Here is a 17,460-nt window from a genome sequence, read left to right on the forward strand (position 1 = left end):
AAAAAAAAAAAGTTTGAAACCTGAAGTGTGGCATGGTCAACAAGTTTAAGGGGGGCTAATACTTTCAACACAATAGTTGTGAAAACTGTTCTATCATGATGGGTTAGTAAATCAGAAAAGAATGTATGAGTAATGTGCTGAATAGGTGACCATGCCTCCGAAGGCACTGGGACAAAAGATCCTTTACTCTGATGTCCCACAACATACTGGTTAGGATCACAAACATAAAATATTATGATATGAAGGTATAATTACTTATAAAAAGGATATGAAAGAAGTGACGGAACAAAAAAAATCATGATTGTTTTGTCCTAAACACTTCATGTAACACATAACACCACATTCAGCCAACTCTGCATCACCAGCTACTTGGGAAAATCATGAAAATAATGACCCTACAGACCAAAAAAAAAAAAAAAAACCCTCACTAACATACTGATCATTCCTAGTTTCCACAAATAAACCTCCACCCACCAACCACCAACTCACATGACATTCTTTGCGGATAAAGGCAGTTTACGATTGCACGAATCTCAATCTTTTATGCTATGTGTCCCATTGTATTATTGTTATTTTATGTTCAATTTTCTGTAAAGCGCATTGTGAGAGCTGCAGCTGTAGTGAAAGTGCCATACAAGTAAAGATGCATAGCATTTTATTGTATTCCTGCTCTTGTGGACCCACAAAGTCTTCACTGAAAGAATGCAGGGCATTTGCTGTTTAATACACCCGTTTTTAGGGTGTTACCACAATCTAGAAGTGGCAGAAAGTACTAAGCAGTTTTGACCATCTACTAAAAACGGAATCAAGCTTGCTATTTGTGTTGGTAGAGATGAAAATTGTCCCACAAATCCATAATTGTGTGTATATATGCAGAAAGTCAGGTAAAGGTTTTGAGCTCACATGCCCTATACTTGTCACCACGGGTGTGGGAGGTCATATTGGCATTTTATCTGGAGATTAAATGTGACATTATATCCTGTGATGTATTAAGCGGCATCAGTTTTTTTCTTTCCCACTTTATCTTGGGGAGAGAACATATTCTCAATATTTTAACGCATGAGAAATAAGCATTTTAATTTCTGGTTTAAATTAAACACCCCCAATACCAGTTACACATCATACATTAAATGAGCTACAAAAGAAGATGCTCTTGTTCAAGAGGTGTGCTCATATCAATGGATATTAGGCTGCAAAAACTATTGGTACTTTACTCTGGCAGCACATCAGCACGGTGAAGATGACGATAGAAACCGAATTGAATGCACATCATGCGGTCGAGCTATGGATCTTGAGCAGAATGACAACTCGTGAGAAAAAACGAACCACTCAAAATCATAATTAAACGGGATTCATTGTTAAGCGAAATTACGACAAACATGCCCATTTCAAATATGAAAACGGTAAGATACTTTAAATGCCGACAGCTCTTTTTGTTGTAAGTCATCACTCAACCCGCCTTCTCCTCCTTAGTCAGTGTCTCATGACAAGGAAAAACGTCACCCATAGCGAGAATAAAAATACATTAAAAAATAATTTCCCCGCAAGTACGAGATCAATGACATACTGTAGATTCACAAAACACTTACCAAAGGTAAATGTTCCGTCTCGGGCTCGAATTTCACTATTTTCTCATTGAAATATGAAGCTTCCGTTAGAAGGATCATCCTCTGTGACAGGAAGCTGAGAAAAACAGCCAACCACAACCTGAGCAAATTACCCGAATCCCGCCTTTTCTCCGCAGTCATTGGCCAAGAGTACGGAAATTTCGTTCCGGGCACTCTGTGGTGATTGGGCATCAGCGTCAACTGCTCTTCAGTAAATGGGCTTGAGGATTGGCCCAAATTAAAGCATGGCTGACATTTTGTTTCTTGTGTTTTCATTTTGTTGCGTTCATTCAACCACCAGGAAAAAATGTCCAAGAACGTCGTAAAAAGAAATACCAGCAAAGACAACTTTAATAAATGTTGTATGACGTTTTCTTTTCCTTTCACCCAAGTTGTATCCCTCACACGTCTCTATCCTTATGCATTTCATGTATGTGGCTGTGTATTTTTAGGCAACGATTGAAATTTGGTGTTACACTTTATATATTATATAGGTATCAAGACGCCGCTGCGGTTGATTAGTATAAGTATAAAACAATTTAGGACAGCATGGTGTGAAACAAACATCCCTTTGTATCTAAAAGTAGTAGCCCGGGAATTATGAGTAATTAGAATAAATAAATAAATATAAAATAAACAAAATCACCTAAAAAATTTCAACAGAAACATGAATGGCTCAACATAATTTATTTTCATTTTATGTTAAAATGTACAGAGCTGTTTGAAAGTACTTGCTAAGAAAAGGGGGTGGGAGTGGATAAATGTAAATACATACAGGGACAGAGTAGAGAGTTGAGACCGCTGAGCACAGCACAGCACTCAGCCAAACACTCTATTTATTTTGCACTCTCTTAGCATACAACGAAACATGTACAATTCCAAAGGATACAAAAAGGGAAGCGATATAAACAGACAGAAATATACGGAGCTTATTTTTACATGCCTCTTTAATGTAAGGAAGTCATCCTATACACACACAAGTAAAAAAAAAAATGCCAAGTGACCTTTAGATATTTGTAGTCCTTTTGTTTAAAATAGCATCAATATACTACACAAAGATAGAAAAACTCTAGAGGTGAGATGGAATGGAAAGGTTAAAGGCATCTTATAGTCACTAAAAGTGAGTAGATTTTTTTTATTAGAATTTCATATTAATTATTACCCAAGAGGTGAGCTAAAAATATGCAGTGTTTTTGTCCTGAAACAGAAGAGAGAAAAAATGACAGTACCAAATAACAATGTCAGAATTTCTTTTTATATTATAGAAAAAGAGTCAGCTTAGGTCATAATAGAAAGCTGCCCAGTCTGATAAAATTCAGAAAGAAAACAAAGTTCAGAACAGAACAATAGACACAAAAAGTATGCAATGTCAGGTCTTTAAGAAAACGAAAACGCCTCTTTTGACTTTGAATACTGGTACATGGAGCAACAAGGTGAACCGTTCCACCCGCGCCATTTAAACACCATAACCAACAAAGATCTGACCCTGCTTTCATACGAGTGTGCCTCTATGTGTGGGCCAAGCCATGCACTACACCAGGCCTTTAGGTATACGTACACCCTTTATAAGGGCTAACTGTCTACCGCAGTATCTCTAGCAAACACAGAATTTGAGAGAAAATAAAATGCATATATAAAAAAATACAAGTTTAACAGAATACACATTTCATAAGCAGATACCTCAACCTCTTTGGGTCTTTAACACTTGAGGGAAAGTCAGCTAATTGTTAATCAAATTACCTTAAAACAGCTCAATGGAAATCTCGCTGTTTGTTCTGAATTCTTTAACCACAAAAAAAAAAAAAAAAAAAAAAATTGACATTGCACACCGACTGTCAGTGGAGTGTGGACAAGAATAGCTGAAGGTTGTACATTCCTGGGCTAGCCATCTTATGCAAGAGCGAGCCAGTATGTGTCTATGCTTGTGTTGCTTGATAATGGGAGATGCCACGATATTTACATCTTAACTTGTCAAAGTGGCAGAAAACTGGAACATAATGCTACTATTGAATTACAAAAAGACATTGTTGTCTCCTCTGTGTCTATGCAGTGTTTTTGGTATGATGTCATCCATCCAGGAAGAAAGAAATATGAAGAAACACCTTGAAGACAGGAGGCCCCCGCTGGCCAGGCTGGCCATGGAGATGTTGGGGTCTTTGTGAGGACCCAAGAGGGTGTGCCACCATTTCAGAATGCCACAAATATAAAGACTGAAGCATATAAGAGGCCAGACTGCACACAGATATTCCAAAACAAAACAACAAAAATAAAGTTCAACATTGTTTAACAAAACAAGAATCCACCAACTATGTCTCTTTTTTTAAGGTAAGGCTTCCTATGTCAAAAGATTGTGTGCATGGTTGAATATAGTCAGATAACTGTCTTTTGCATTTGCAATCCCACAAAGCAAGATCAGAATCAATCCCGTATTGTCCTTTTCTGTGTAACTTCCTCGCGCCATCCTCTTTTCCCCTCTTCAAAGAGGAAGAGTAGACATTTGGGCCAGTTTGCCTGGTCTGCGTGGGCCTGGCCCGGTCCACGTACACACCTTGCCTATCTTATGAGAAATGGGCAAAATGATTACAGAGAAAAACAGGAGGCCCCCGATTTCCATTCACTTGCACTCTTGGTGCCTTCCGCAGCACTGTAGAGTGTGAACACGACTGATGCACATTTAAAGAACGGCGAGAATCAGCCTTGGACCTATGTCTTCATCTGCTCATGTAGGGTGACTGTTTTGGAACACCGGCATAGCTATGATGGGAGGGGCCTGTATACATCATATTGCCATGGTGATTTGGCTGCATAGGCTGCTGGGGGTAACCCTGCCCTCCCATCATTCCCATTTGCATTTGCATGGGATACTGAGCTGTCTGATTCATGTAAGGAGGATTACCATGGTAACCACTGTTCATCATTGGTTGGGGCATTCGGTATCCAGCTGACATGGGATTAAGTGGTGTCATGTTCATGGAATTGTATGGTGCCGGCGTTGGCATGAGGTTTGGCATCATGCCTCGTTGAACAGCCAAGGTGCGAGGTGTGCCTTGCATGGCCACAGCCCCCGAACTGCGTCCATAGAGCTGCTGCTGGTGCGGGGCTGGGGCCAACTGCTGCGGGGCTTTGGACCGAATGGATATATGGCCTTTGACAGTGGCCATTTGGCCCTGCAGTCGCTGTGTGTGGGGTGGCGGGCCCAGACTGATGTTCGTGGTGGGCATGTTGCATTGCAGCTGCAGGGAGCCCAAGTTCATGGAGCCAGAGCTAAGGTTAGGGGGTGGGGTCATTGTGGGCTGCCCCTGGGAGAGGGGCGCATGGGCAGAGGGTGCCAGCCCAGGATTAGATAGTGAAACACTGGTGGCATAAGAGGTGACAGAGGCTGAGTGAGAGTACGGCATGGCATGTGGATCCATGATGGTGTTTGTAAGCTGCTGGAGTTTGGCCAGGCTGAAGGTTGCAGACGGTTGGGGGTACCCCCCTGTGCCAAAGTCCTGACCCATACGTTCATACAAGGTACGACCACTTCCCCCGACCCCACTCTCAGGAATCTCCATAATCATGGGAGTGGAGCCAAAGCCATTTCCCATGCTACATTGGGACAGGGACTGCTGTTGTTGCTGCTGAGGAGGTGGGGCTGAGGGTGGAGGCTGAGAGTTGGGGGTTTGCTGCTGCTGAGGCGGCTGCTGCGGAACCTTCTTTTGGGATGACTGTGGCTGTTGCTGATTCGTGCTGGGAGGCCTCTCAATGACACCACAGCTCTGGGGAGACTTAATGCCACAGCTAGGGGTGTTAGATGGATGAGGAGGAGGTGGGGGTTGGGGGACAGAATTGCCAACATTACTACCTCCGGGTCCACTGTTGGGACCCGGTCCAGTTTGCTGGATGAGGCCACAGCTTCCTAATCCGTGCTGATTTCCTCCATTCCCTGTGGAAGATGCTAGACTAGCGGTTGGCACGAAGGAGCAGCTATTGGACTGCGAGGAGGATGGAGTGGCCGAGCTAGAAGAAGAGGTGGCAGATGACGAAGCTGAAGAAGCACCTGCCACAGACATTCCACCTCCATTACCCCCATTTCCCGTTCCGTTGCTACCTCCACCCATTGTCGAATCATAGCTGCTGGGGTTATCATAGTTCTCTGTAGTGCTTTCGATACTACCCAAGTCACTGAAACCACTGTCAACCACCTGCTGCGAGTGGTCTGACACAGATGGGACATCCATCATAGGAGATGTCTCCATGTTTTGCTGGGAAGGTGCAGACAGAGTACTGGGATGTTCTGGGGTGATCTGTGTGTACCCACCGCCAGTTCCACCACCTGCTCCAGTGGGGCCAGGAGTCCCACCCCTTTGGCCCGCTGCTGTTGTGTCCATGATGGCCGAGGACAACCCGGGACTGTTCACGGAACGCACTGACTGACTGGGCAGTGGGGGCAATGCAGGATTAGGCAAGGGGCTGCTATGTTGGGAGGCCCCACAGTCCTCCACTAATGCCAGGGTCTCCTCCTCGGCATCCCCCGTGTGGCTGTAACTCTGTAGTGTCCGGCAGGCAGCAAGTGTCTCTTCACAGTCCTGGTAAGCCCCATGGTGAGGCTCAGTCTCTTCATCTTGGACTTCCCCTTGTGTCAGAGACTGCACTGCCTGGACTGTCTCCAAGTCGAGTTCATTGGAGTGGTGATGTGGATGTTGTGAGTGATGGTGACTCAGCTCCTCTTTGAAGTCAGAGTGCTGATGGGAGTGGGATTGAGTGTGTTGGGGTTCAATCAACAGTGCTACATTTTTGTCCTCCGTCTGCAAAGGCTGCAGCTCCATGGGCTCTGACGGAACAGACATGGCCGTAACAGTTTCCACAGCCGCGGCAGCCGCAGCAGACTCCTCCTGCTCTCTACGCCGCCTGTCCTCCTGCTGTGGATCAGCGGAGGAGGACCGACACTTTGACTCCTGCACCTGCTCTTCAGGGTCCTCCTCCTCCTCCTCTTCCTCCTCCTGCTTGCTGACATAGTCCCGGGCCATGCTGTTCTCCATGCCTAAAAAAGCCTCTCCGCCTTGTGGTTCTTCTTTCACTGGAGGGGAGCTCGCATGGGAAGCAGGCTCTTCCTCCTCATCTTCATCCTCCTCCTCATCAGACTCCTGACTTTTACGTTTTTTACTGTTGTTGCTGCTGTTGCTTTTCTCCTCTAAGTGTCCATCACCTTCATCATCTGCATCATGGTCCTCACTACGCCGGCTTCCTGAACCTGGGGTAGCTGCTGCTCGCCTCGACAAATCAAGATTACCATGGCCCTGGCTCTCAAATTCCTCTTCTTCCCTTTCGTCTTCCTCATCAATTTCTTCTCTTTCGCCAGTATCAACATCCTGAGGGCGGAAATGTTGGGCCCTAGGCCCTAGGTTGGATGAGGAGGAGGAAGTAGCTAAAATGGGGCGGGACAGTGGACGGCTAGATTTGTTCTCCTCCCAATTTCTCTCTGCTTCCTCCTCCTCCTCCTCATCATCATCCTCATCATCATCATCATCATCATCATCCTCTTCTGCGTCGTCTGGTTCAGAGTTGAGAGGTGGCCTTGGAGCAGGTGGGGGTGGTTGACGGAGGGTAGGGTTCCTGGGTGGCCTTCCTCTCCTTTTTGGTAAATTCTGCTCGACGGGAATAGGGAGGTAATCGTCTTCGTCAGAATATTTTTCTTTGTTATCTAAGATGGCTCTTGAAACACGCTTGCTGTTTCGATCTGTTGAAAGCGGCTGAGGATCTTTGTCCAACTGCTGCTCCAGCAGTCTTTGCCTCTCCTGCTCTTGCCTCTCTGCTTCCTCTTGGGCACGCTGGAGATACCAGCTCCGAGGTTTCCGGCCAGGCTTCATCTTGATTTTGGGAGGTATAGGAGCACCACTTGCTTGACTTTCTGCAGCAGCTCGCTGGTTGGCTCCACTTCCAGGTGGTCTTCCAGGTCCCCGTTTTTTCCAGTGCAGTGGTTTACGGCTCTTTCCCTTAGGCCAGCCTTTCTTCTTCTTGACTGGGACCTCAGGATTGGCGGCTTGATTTGCCGAGGGACTTGATGGCAATGCAGCCCTAGGGTTCAGCATAGCAGTTAGATCTAAAATGACAAAAAATAAACAGGTGTGAAATACAGCATGAGAGACATCCATGTATAAACACAAAATTATCAGAGAATCAACAAGGTCCCCAGAACCCACCATCTTCCTCTGAATCGGAGAGGTTGCAGTGTCGACCCCTTTTGGGAGCAGGGTCTGACAACCTAAGTACAGAGTGAGCAGGTGGGTAGCGGCGCAAGGGGTGACCCAGGTTTGTCTCCTCCTCCAGCCTAGGCATGGGCCTCTCTGTGTCAGAGTCGACAAAGGGTTCGTCCAAAACCTCTGTGGTCTCAGAAATAGTCTCTGTCACCACGCTGCTGTGTGGGTGGCTACGCTTGCGAAAACGACGCTTTCTCAACGGCTTCTGGGCAAAGCAGAAAGGAAATTGAGTTTATAAGTTTATGCTTCATTTATAGTTTTACTTCATTACTATATTCCTAACTAAATTTCTATTATTGTATATTGTAACTTCTCACTGAGAATAAATATGAGCACTTTCTTTGTACCTTGCACTTGAGCCCCATCACTGGCTTTGTGAGTATGGGTGGAGAGCTTGCCCTGCTTTCTTCATCATCGTCATCCTCCTCGTCGTCGTCTTCTTCTTCTTCGCTACTATCACTGAAGCCACTCTTCCTGACGAGAGGAGAATCATTCAGCCTGGAAACCCCAGGAAGCTGTCCCAGCCCCTCACTTGGTTCCTCCATCTGTCTGGGTTTGGGGCCTCTCTTTTTCCTCGGAGGACGCCCTCTTCGGGTGGGAGTTATGGTGGGGTGCCGAGCCATGTCTACTGTGTGAAAGCTTGTTGACTCTACTTTTCTCTCTGGTGAGAATAGGGAGAGCGGGCTGGTTGTGGAGCCAATTTTTCCTTCATCTGTCCTTTCATCATCCTCACCCTCTTCCTCCATTGGCCGCACCTTAGGTGGCTGCCCAACTCGCTGGCTATCCTTAACTCCTTTACCCCAAGGCCAGTTTTTGGGTGGGCGACCGCGGGGCCTGCGTTCGCCATTTGCTGCCAGAGGTGGACGTTGTGGCTGTGGGGCAGGTGGACAGCAAAGTGGAGGGGATGTTAGAGAACTTTGGCTGACAGGAAACCCTAGGAAGCCTTTTCTCTCTTCTTCTTCTTCCTCCTCCTCCTCCTCATCATCCTCCTCCTCCTCCTCCTCATCATCATCTTCTTCTTCTACCTCCCTTTTCTTTGCTTGACGCATGTGCCAAGACATTGAAGGTAGCTTGTGACTTGGTTTGATCTATTTAAAAACAAGAAGCAACATATGTCAAGGCTGGTTCGCTGAGAGTGCATGGTAATTGTGTAATAACTTGTCATGTGCTTACCTCCTTGCGGTCATCCACAGTTTGTTCTTGATCATCCTCTTCATCTTCATCATCCTCAGCATCCGAAACCACGGTGTTGGTTACAATCACAGGAGTCCAGCGGAGACACTCTGGGTCAACTTCTAGCTGTCGTGGTCGGGTCTTGAGACGAGCTATATGGTTATCTATCAGCTTCTCTCGTCGCACCAGGACAGTCCTGACAAGGAAAACGTCATTACAATCCTGCATTCTTGTTCATTCTCATGTCAATGACAGTACAATACTCCTCTACTTCATTACCTTCCAAAATAATCTCTGTAGTCAACCCACAACCTTTTTCCCGCTGTTTATTATTCTGAAAATTGTGTTGTATTCTCTTTCTGCAACTTCGTGAATTACATTGTGAGCAATATCCCCATGTAAGTAAAAACCATTTCTGGGACATGTTAGGGCCATGTCAAAGAGCAATGTATGATCTTATGATAACATATCAAGGTTTATTACAATTAACTTATGTATGGGTGAACAGTAAGAAATTGAGACTGCCTGACAATTTTAAGGACAATATCGTTGACAATATTTGACATGAAGCTAAAACATACATTGTGCCTATGTATGTTTGAAGATTCCGTGCTCTAACCTGTCTCCTCGTTGCTCAAGCATGTTGAGGCTGTGCAGGGTTGTGGTGATATCCTGGGGGCAAATCCCAGTCAATTTGCTGAGCTGTCTTATTGTGATCATCCGGTCATGGACCCTATGGAGGCACTCTAGGACCTCACTGCGCCAATAGGCCATGTAGGATAGCCGGCCGAGGTCTGAGAGAGGCTTCTCTGGTGATCCAGGCTGGCCCTCACGTTTAGATAGCAAGTAGCCTGCAAGGAGGCACATGGCAAAATACATGGTGAATTCGAAGAAAAGTATTGCTTTCATAATTCAGACAGAGGAACTAGCAGTTTCTCTGTCACATGTTTGTGTCAAGATAGCCAATCACAGTTGCTTTGTGTGTATGTGCAACAAGGAGAGATTATTACTGAAATCAATAAGAAAGCGCCCATAGCCCTTTCGCTGGTACTGAGGAAGAATCATGATGCATGATACGTTGTATTTCTGCTGGCAGTGTTTCTCCTGGAAAGACACAGACATATTCCACCATTAGAAAACGATAATAAAAAACGGTCACTTGTTCGTAGGCCTCAGTGGGGACCGCTACGTTTGATGTTAATGTGTAAAATGTTAACGTGTTAAATCACTAAATGCTCTGTTTTGGTTGGATACTGGCATTTTAATTGATGCACTTCCAACGAACAAGTCGGAGGCACCTGGGGAGTTTGGCATGAAATGAACACATTATGCATACATTATTAATTTTGTGTCTCCACGGTGGACACTTGCATCACTGGTATATTATAAGATATGGTAGTTGTATGACAACAATGTAAAAAAGTTGTATTGCAAGTAGGGGTGCACTGATCCCAATTTTCTGGCCAATCACCAATCTTTACAATGCCTGAGCTGCCGATACCGATTTTTGCAGATCCGATTCCCCCCCCCCCATAATCAACGGCATACAGCTTCAATGTTTTAATTTTGTCTTATTGTAAGACATTGATCTTTACCTGTGAAATGAAACAAACGGGTTCTTTTAACTGCGAATGAATTACTTCTCTCAAATAAAAATGAAAAGCCTATTTGTCATCTCACAGCCGAGTCAGACCGTGTCTGACATTTTCAGACTCTGCGCAGGGAGATGAGATCGGTGGAGAAGATCGGTTTTATTTTCAGGGATCGGACAATCACCGGTCCCCCAACATGAGGGAAATTGGCACCGATATCGATCTTAATCGGTGCACCCCTATTTGAAATGATAGTTTTACCTTAGAAAAATAGCCGACAAGGTGGCAACCTTTACTGTCATTCTGTGTGAGGACATAGAAAAGGAAGGGCTCCACGTCATAGTAGAGGGTCTTGTGGTCGAGGAAAAGTTTGGCCAGCAGGCACAGGTTCTGGCAGTAGATTGTGCTCACATTTCCATCGACCTTTCAAAAAGATTAACGAGAGAACAGTTGTGAGTGTTAGAAAACAGAAGATTTCCCTCGTGATGCCTGTTCACCCACTGAACACTTTTCTAGGGAAGTCACGTGCTGTTTTCAATAGTATGGAACAAGTGAAGGGAGGCGTTGGCATCAGGAAATGACCTCAACTGAGTCTCAGAAGAGATTGTGCGATACAAAGGGATGGAGGAATGACAAAAAAGCTGTCAGATCAGGGTGACTTAAGTTTTATCCTTTTATCCTGTGAATCAAACTAAAGAGAAGGTTTTTGGATGTGGGTTGGAAACAGCATAACATAATGTGAAAAAATTAAATGCTGATAGGTGTAATATGTATATCATAAATTCTGTCAGATACATACTCTTACATGCATATATTCATAGTCCCCTCCAAAAGCACTTGAAGGGCAAGGTCACTTCCTTCCTTTTGATTGTGTACTGAATTCATTTGAGTTTCAAATCAAAAGATCAACATCAGTCAAAAGTTCAGAATCCCATCTTTTATTTCATAGTATTTACATTTAGATGTGTTAAACAACTCAGGACAGAGCACCTTTTGTTTGAGCAAAAGTATTGGAATATGTGCCTGATGAGTGTTTCTAGTTGCGCAGGTCCCGCTTTTTAGATTGATTGCTTAAACATTCGATAGGGCTTGTTTTTGCCTTGGGGTTACACTTGTGAAAACGGTATTTGCTGTTAAGCAATCATGACGACCAAAGCGCTCCCTATGTGAGAAAAGCAAACCATTTTGAAGTTGAGATGAACAGGGAAAATCAGTCAGGGATATTGCACAAACATTGGGCATAGCCAATATAACAATTTGGACTGTCCTGAAAAAGAAAGAAACCACATCTGTACTGAGCAACAGACATTGAACAGATTGGCCAAGGATATCAACAGCAGTTTATGTCAGAAACCTTGTGAGAGCTGTGAGGAAAGATCCAAAGGTAACAGTCAGTGACATCACTGCCAAACTCAACAGCGTAGGAGTGAAGGTATCACAATCCACTGTTCAGATCTTAGACTAACCAAGTTTATCACTGGACCTTAATCCGTTAGAGCATGTGTTTTATCTCCTGGAAATGAAAGTGAAGGGAGAAACCCCCAGGAATAAACAAGAACTGTAAGAGGATGCAGTAAACCCTGGAAAAGCATTTCAAAAGAAAAAAGCAACAGTCTGGTGAAGTCAATGGGTTGCAGGCTTGATGCAGTTATTGCAAGCCAAGGTTATGCCACCAAATATTAAATGTTATTCACTTCAAGTTAATTTAATAATTATGTCCCAGTACTTTTGCTCACTTGAAAAGAGGATGGCTTCAAACAAACGGTGCTCTGTCCTGAGTCGTTACAACATCAAAATGTAGATACCATGAAAGAAAAGCTGCTCTTCTGAACTTTTGTCTTATATTCATCATTCCATCTGAAACCCACATGTCTTCAGTACACAACAAAAACAAAGGATGTTTTTGTTCCTTGCCATTCTAATAGCTGCTGTGGCTTTTAATCAATTGACCTTGCCATTCTAATAGCTGCTGTGGCTTTTAATCAGGTGCGTTTTGCAGTCCGGAAATTACTGTAATTGCATAACCATGAATACAGCCATGACATTTTCCGTTGCACGAAAGCCTTTGTCATGGTGCAAGTGATATAGCTGGAATGTTCTAAAGATTGATTAATCGGTCAAGAGTTAATTGCTGGTCATTTACAATCGACATTGGCAGACAATTAATTATGTGAAGGGAGAGAAAAGAAATAGACCTAGTAGCAATGACAGCGGTGTATCTGTCTATAGCAGGGTCATCCTTCGCAATGCTGACTGTCAAGTACTAGTGTGTACCTCAAATACAGAGACGTCATCTTTCCTGTAAATCTCATTAGCTGGAGGATGGAACCAGTTGCATTTCTTCATGTGCTGGTAGAGGATGCTACGGCTCTTCATGTAGCGCAAGCAGAATTCGCACAAGTACAGTTTGGGTAGTCTAAAAAAGAAATTTAAGGTGTAATATGATCAAAAGGGTCAATGTATTTTTTTAATTCTCACAATATTTTACAAGTATCACATGAGCATATTTTTTTTGCAATCTACTGAAAAAAAATACTGCATTAAAAAAAATGGCAGAGCTTCGGTGTTTAGTCATGTTAGTTTGCAGAATATACTCATATTCCAAGAAATCATAGTTCATGGTTCAGTATTCAAACAAAACTAGGAATACCAATATGAACAACACTGTGTAAAAAGAAGGGAAAAAAATCTGGGTATTGCAAATACATTTGTATATTTTGCGCACCTGCTGTACTCCTGCGGGTAGGGAGAAGAGTACCACGTCTGGATGTCAAACTTTCCAAATTCAATGACTGACGGACACCGCATCTGAGGATCTGGTGGACCTGTAACCCCGACTTTCTACAAAGGGTGACCAAGGGTAAGGAAAGAAGAGAACAAACGGCAAAGGTTACATCCTGCACTGCATATAGCATGAACACAATACTGTATGTGCACAAAATAGAAAAAAAGATTAAATGGGGGCAATAATGAACAGCCTGGCAACTTTGAATATGAAGCCAATGAGAAGACATTCCTTCATCAATGCCGGACACAAGACTGACTCTCATCAAACTTCATTAAGTACTTAACTTGGCAATGCCAACAACACTACTACATCTACAGCATATATTTTTTCATATTCCCTGTATCCTGGCTGCTGATGACACTGCCTTTTTGTATTTTTTCACCCACCGCCCCCCCCAAAAAAAAACAAATCTGCTCCACCAGTCCATACCCAGCCCAAACCCAAATTAGGTCTGGGCAATGAATTGAAACGTAATCATGATGTCAATTTGGGATTTTCATTATCATAAAATCATTAAAATTGGAAGAAAAAATGTTTTTAATATGCCGAACAACACAGGGCGTGTTTACAAACTCCAATCTTGTGAAAGCATTCTGAAGGCACCCGTGTTGAGCATGTCACGAATGTTATTCTTCCCTCCCTGAGTGTGCTTACAGTTGTTGAATGAAATCCCAGCTAGCGTGAAATGTAACACTAAACACGCAACAAAAATTATTACACACATTGTATATTTAAATATAAGAAATACTGTATTTTACCAACATCATTCGTGCTAAAACACTAGCGGTCGATGCTAAATCCTATTGATGGACAAACAGAAAATTAGCATCGACTTCCGGATGTGATATGCCTTCAAATTCTGAATATTCACACACAAACGATGCGGTAACACATACTCATCGGTAATACAATACTCAAAGGCATATTTTTCCTAATCTGTCAAGAAGTTATATTTGTAAAGGAATTCCCAGGCCCAGGATCTGCCCTATGGGAAAAATTCTCATGGAATTCCTTCTTCTTGGTTATTTTTATGTTTATTGGTAGTCTTGTCCCCAAATAAAATTGTGATTCACTGAACTTGTCTTTGAGTATTTAAAAAAAAAAAGAAAACTTTATTTGACAATAAAGTTGTACTTGATACTTGACTTAATACAACAAATACGAATTACAAAAACTAGGGCCGAAAAAAAAACATGCAAAGCGCTTGGTCAAGCGCCCGTCTGAGTAGAGCAGGAAGTCGAGTGACCTGCGATCCCTGAAACAATGGTTCATATATGGCTGGTAGCCACTTTTTTTTCCGGGAGTTGCCGCTACTTGTTCGCATTATGTGTTTCATTATGATTGTAGTGCTATTCGATGAGTTTTAACCAACAGCTAGTGTGTGTGGCTGAGTGCATCATGTAAGCCATTGCATGACATTTCTAACTTAATAACAATCATGATGACTTTTTCCTATTTAGCGTCGTGTGTGTGTGTGTGTGTGTGTGTGTGTGTGTGTGTGTGTGTGTGTGTGTGTGTGTGTGTGTGTGTGTTGGCTGGGAGAGGGCCCGTGCCTTGTTGTATTTATTGCGATTATTTTAATATATTCTTAATTTATCTTGTCACTCATTTATTTTCTGTCTGATCATTTTAAGTTAGTTGAACAAATAAAAAAAATTTAAATCTAAGAAAAATTGTGATGATTAATCATGATTTCAATGTCAATCAAAATAGTTGTGATTATTTTTCCCACCAACTGCCCCAACCCTATGGTATCTCTTGACAGCAGGTGTAACTTCAGAATACACTTGTACATGAGTCTGTTCCTCTATTGGTGGTCCCGTCATATGCTTTATCGAGTCTCCACTTATCCCATCTATGGCAATCATTCTACATTTAATTGGATACCTGTAACGCAAGCTCCTGAATGTGTCTGAACAACTCAATGTCTTTTTCTGTTAGATTTTCGTGGCCAGGTAGTCTGTCGTCCTCATCGCGCCAGTCGCTGCCTTCTTGATTGTCTGACGGTGGGGGAAAAAGAAGTAAAACCATATGGAAAATTAAAAACTTCATAGGAGACACATAAACAAACCTTTGAGGTTTCCTTTAAGACTCAAGAAAACATCATGTATGACATTACACAGACTTCAGATTGCTGAAGATGTAAATATTCAACGTACCCGCCCTGTCGTCTCCATCTCCCTTGCGATTGGCTTTCTTTCTGATGCGACACTGTTCCGAGTAGTCCACCACTTCCTGGCGTGCCTTGCGACCCTCAGGCGACGGTGTAAAAAATTTTGTGAGTGCATCGATTAATCCCTTGGTCTTGTTGTTGAAGCGAAGGCTGCTTTGTGTCAGGTCGTCATCGTCCCGCATCGAGAAAAGTAGTCGGTCATCACCAGGGTAACCTTCGCAAGAGGAGCTGGACGAGGAATTGGCCGAGGCCGAGCGCTTCCGCCGAGCACGGCCACCCAGTTTCTTGAAGGGGCGTCCTGGCCTGGGTAGACATTGATAGGTCTAGTTACAATTTTCGTCATGTGGTCAGAAGATCCTGTCTGTGAAGTTCGCTATCAATGGCCTTCATTTACTAACTGTGTGTACGAACCAACAATTACTATACTGTAGCTGTGCGTATGCACCAATTTGTGGGCACAAGGTGAGTGAGATGGAACCAAAAATGTGTGAATCATCACTATTTTCGTACTTCAGTTTGTTAGGCAGGTTCTGTGTTTCAGCAAGCTTTCCGATGATACAAACATTTGGAAAAAAAGGATAGACTGAACATTATGAACGCTTTGGAGCCTTCTCCTGCAACAGTTTTTTTTTTTTTTCATCTTGCAACTTTAACCCTGCACGCATTGGCTGAGATGGCTGTAATTTTTGGAAAGTGTTAGATTGAGTATAATGGAACATATTATGAGTATGAGAGTACTGTACAGTGATATATAAACATGCCAGAATGTATGCTTACGCAGTGCCTGTACATACCGTATTTTATAGACATATGTACAGTACGCATATGTCTAAGTGAAGTTGTATACTTGAGTAGCTCTATATATTTACGTTTTTCCTTTTCTCTTCGTTACGGGATATATTACATGAATGACCTATTATATTAATATTGAACAAGTTAAAATACACAAAGGACAAGGGGTAGGGCTGAATACGTTTTTCACTTCTACTTCCTTTGAACATCTAAACCACACATGTCAAAGTGCCGGCCCGCGGGCCAAATCCGGCCCGCGAGAATGTTTTCAGTGGCCCCTGGGATGATATTGATTTATTATTAGAACCGGCCCGCGGACCGCAGCAAGCCAAGAGCCCGCAGATCTTTTACACGCACCAATACTACATTTCCCACAATGCAACGGTGACGCGCCAAGCAGTCGGCCGCTTTATTTAAATATTTATTAGTCTAGCAGTCGTTCCCATAACAGTGACATTAGCTTTCAGATACCCATCAAAAATGGCAAAACGGAAGGTGGACACCGAGAACCGGGGGTTTCAAACAAGGTGGGAGTCGAAGTACATGTTCATGGACATAGCTGGAAAACCTGGGTGTCTTCTGTGCGGAGAAAGTGTGGCGCGATTGAAATAGTGTAATCTTAGACGACATCATGAAACGAAACACGCGAACAAAAACAAGAACATGGACATGGAGGGGGAAGGGGGATTTCATTAAAAACGGTATACTTAAAGTTTGTGACGAAGTTTACCCCGAAAAAAAGCAACTCTTTTTAAACGTGAGCATTAGCAGAAACACAATTGCAGTGTTTCGGCAAAGATACGGCAGTGCGTGCTGCGCAGTTTGCCCCTTTCCTCCCCGACACAGTGGCCCCGCTGCGCATCCAGGCTGCTCAAACGTTGTCGAAAGTTTGGCAGCACATACGTGTGTGAACAACTATTTTCTTTGATGAAGCTGAACAAAACATCACACAGAAGTCGATTTACTGCTGAACACCCTCACTCAATGTTGAGGATTTGCTCAGCTCAGAGCCTGACCCCAAATATTGATGAACTTGTAGAAAAGTTAAGACACCACCGAGTATAAGCCTCAGCCTCAAAGAAGTGAATATTACTTA

General features: G+C 43.4%; 2 protein-coding genes across 5 annotated transcripts in view; both read right to left on the reverse strand.

Moving 5' to 3' along the window:
* Window positions 1–1,697, reverse strand: part of ap3m2 (adaptor related protein complex 3 subunit mu 2) — a 13,112-nt gene extending 11,415 nt beyond the window's left edge. Inside the window, exon 1 of the mRNA XM_019885317.1 lies at window positions 1,590–1,697. Coding sequence (XP_019740876.1) covers window positions 1,590–1,667 — 78 coding nt within the window. The 5' untranslated portion in view covers window positions 1,668–1,697. The remainder of the gene's footprint in view (window positions 1–1,589) is intronic.
* A 580-nt stretch (window positions 1,698–2,277) lies between these two features.
* kat6a (K(lysine) acetyltransferase 6A) overlaps window positions 2,278–17,460 on the reverse strand; it is a 40,802-nt gene continuing 25,619 nt past the window's right edge. For 3 of the 4 annotated variants that reach the window (XM_019885177.1, XM_019885178.1, XM_019885180.1), the window contains 11 exons: window positions 15,559–15,875; window positions 15,287–15,399; window positions 13,337–13,452; window positions 12,886–13,027; window positions 10,873–11,034; window positions 10,030–10,123; window positions 9,639–9,870; window positions 9,020–9,215; window positions 8,194–8,934; window positions 7,790–8,051; window positions 2,278–7,689 (listed from right to left, as the gene is read on the reverse strand). In XM_019885177.1, coding sequence (XP_019740736.1) covers window positions 4,319–7,689; window positions 7,790–8,051; window positions 8,194–8,934; window positions 9,020–9,215; window positions 9,639–9,870; window positions 10,030–10,123; window positions 10,873–11,034; window positions 12,886–13,027; window positions 13,337–13,452; window positions 15,287–15,399; window positions 15,559–15,875 — 5,746 coding nt within the window. In that variant the 3' untranslated portion in view covers window positions 2,278–4,318. The remainder of the gene's footprint in view (window positions 7,690–7,789; window positions 8,052–8,193; window positions 8,935–9,019; window positions 9,216–9,638; window positions 9,871–10,029; window positions 10,124–10,872; window positions 11,035–12,885; window positions 13,028–13,336; window positions 13,453–15,286; window positions 15,400–15,558; window positions 15,876–17,460) is intronic. The other variant, XM_019885179.1, reaches the window with a different exon arrangement.

Source organism: Hippocampus comes, unplaced genomic scaffold, assembly GCF_001891065.2.
Source record: "Hippocampus comes isolate QL1 unplaced genomic scaffold, H_comes_QL1_v1.1 scaffold45, whole genome shotgun sequence".
Taxonomy (NCBI): domain Eukaryota; kingdom Metazoa; phylum Chordata; class Actinopteri; order Syngnathiformes; family Syngnathidae; genus Hippocampus; species Hippocampus comes.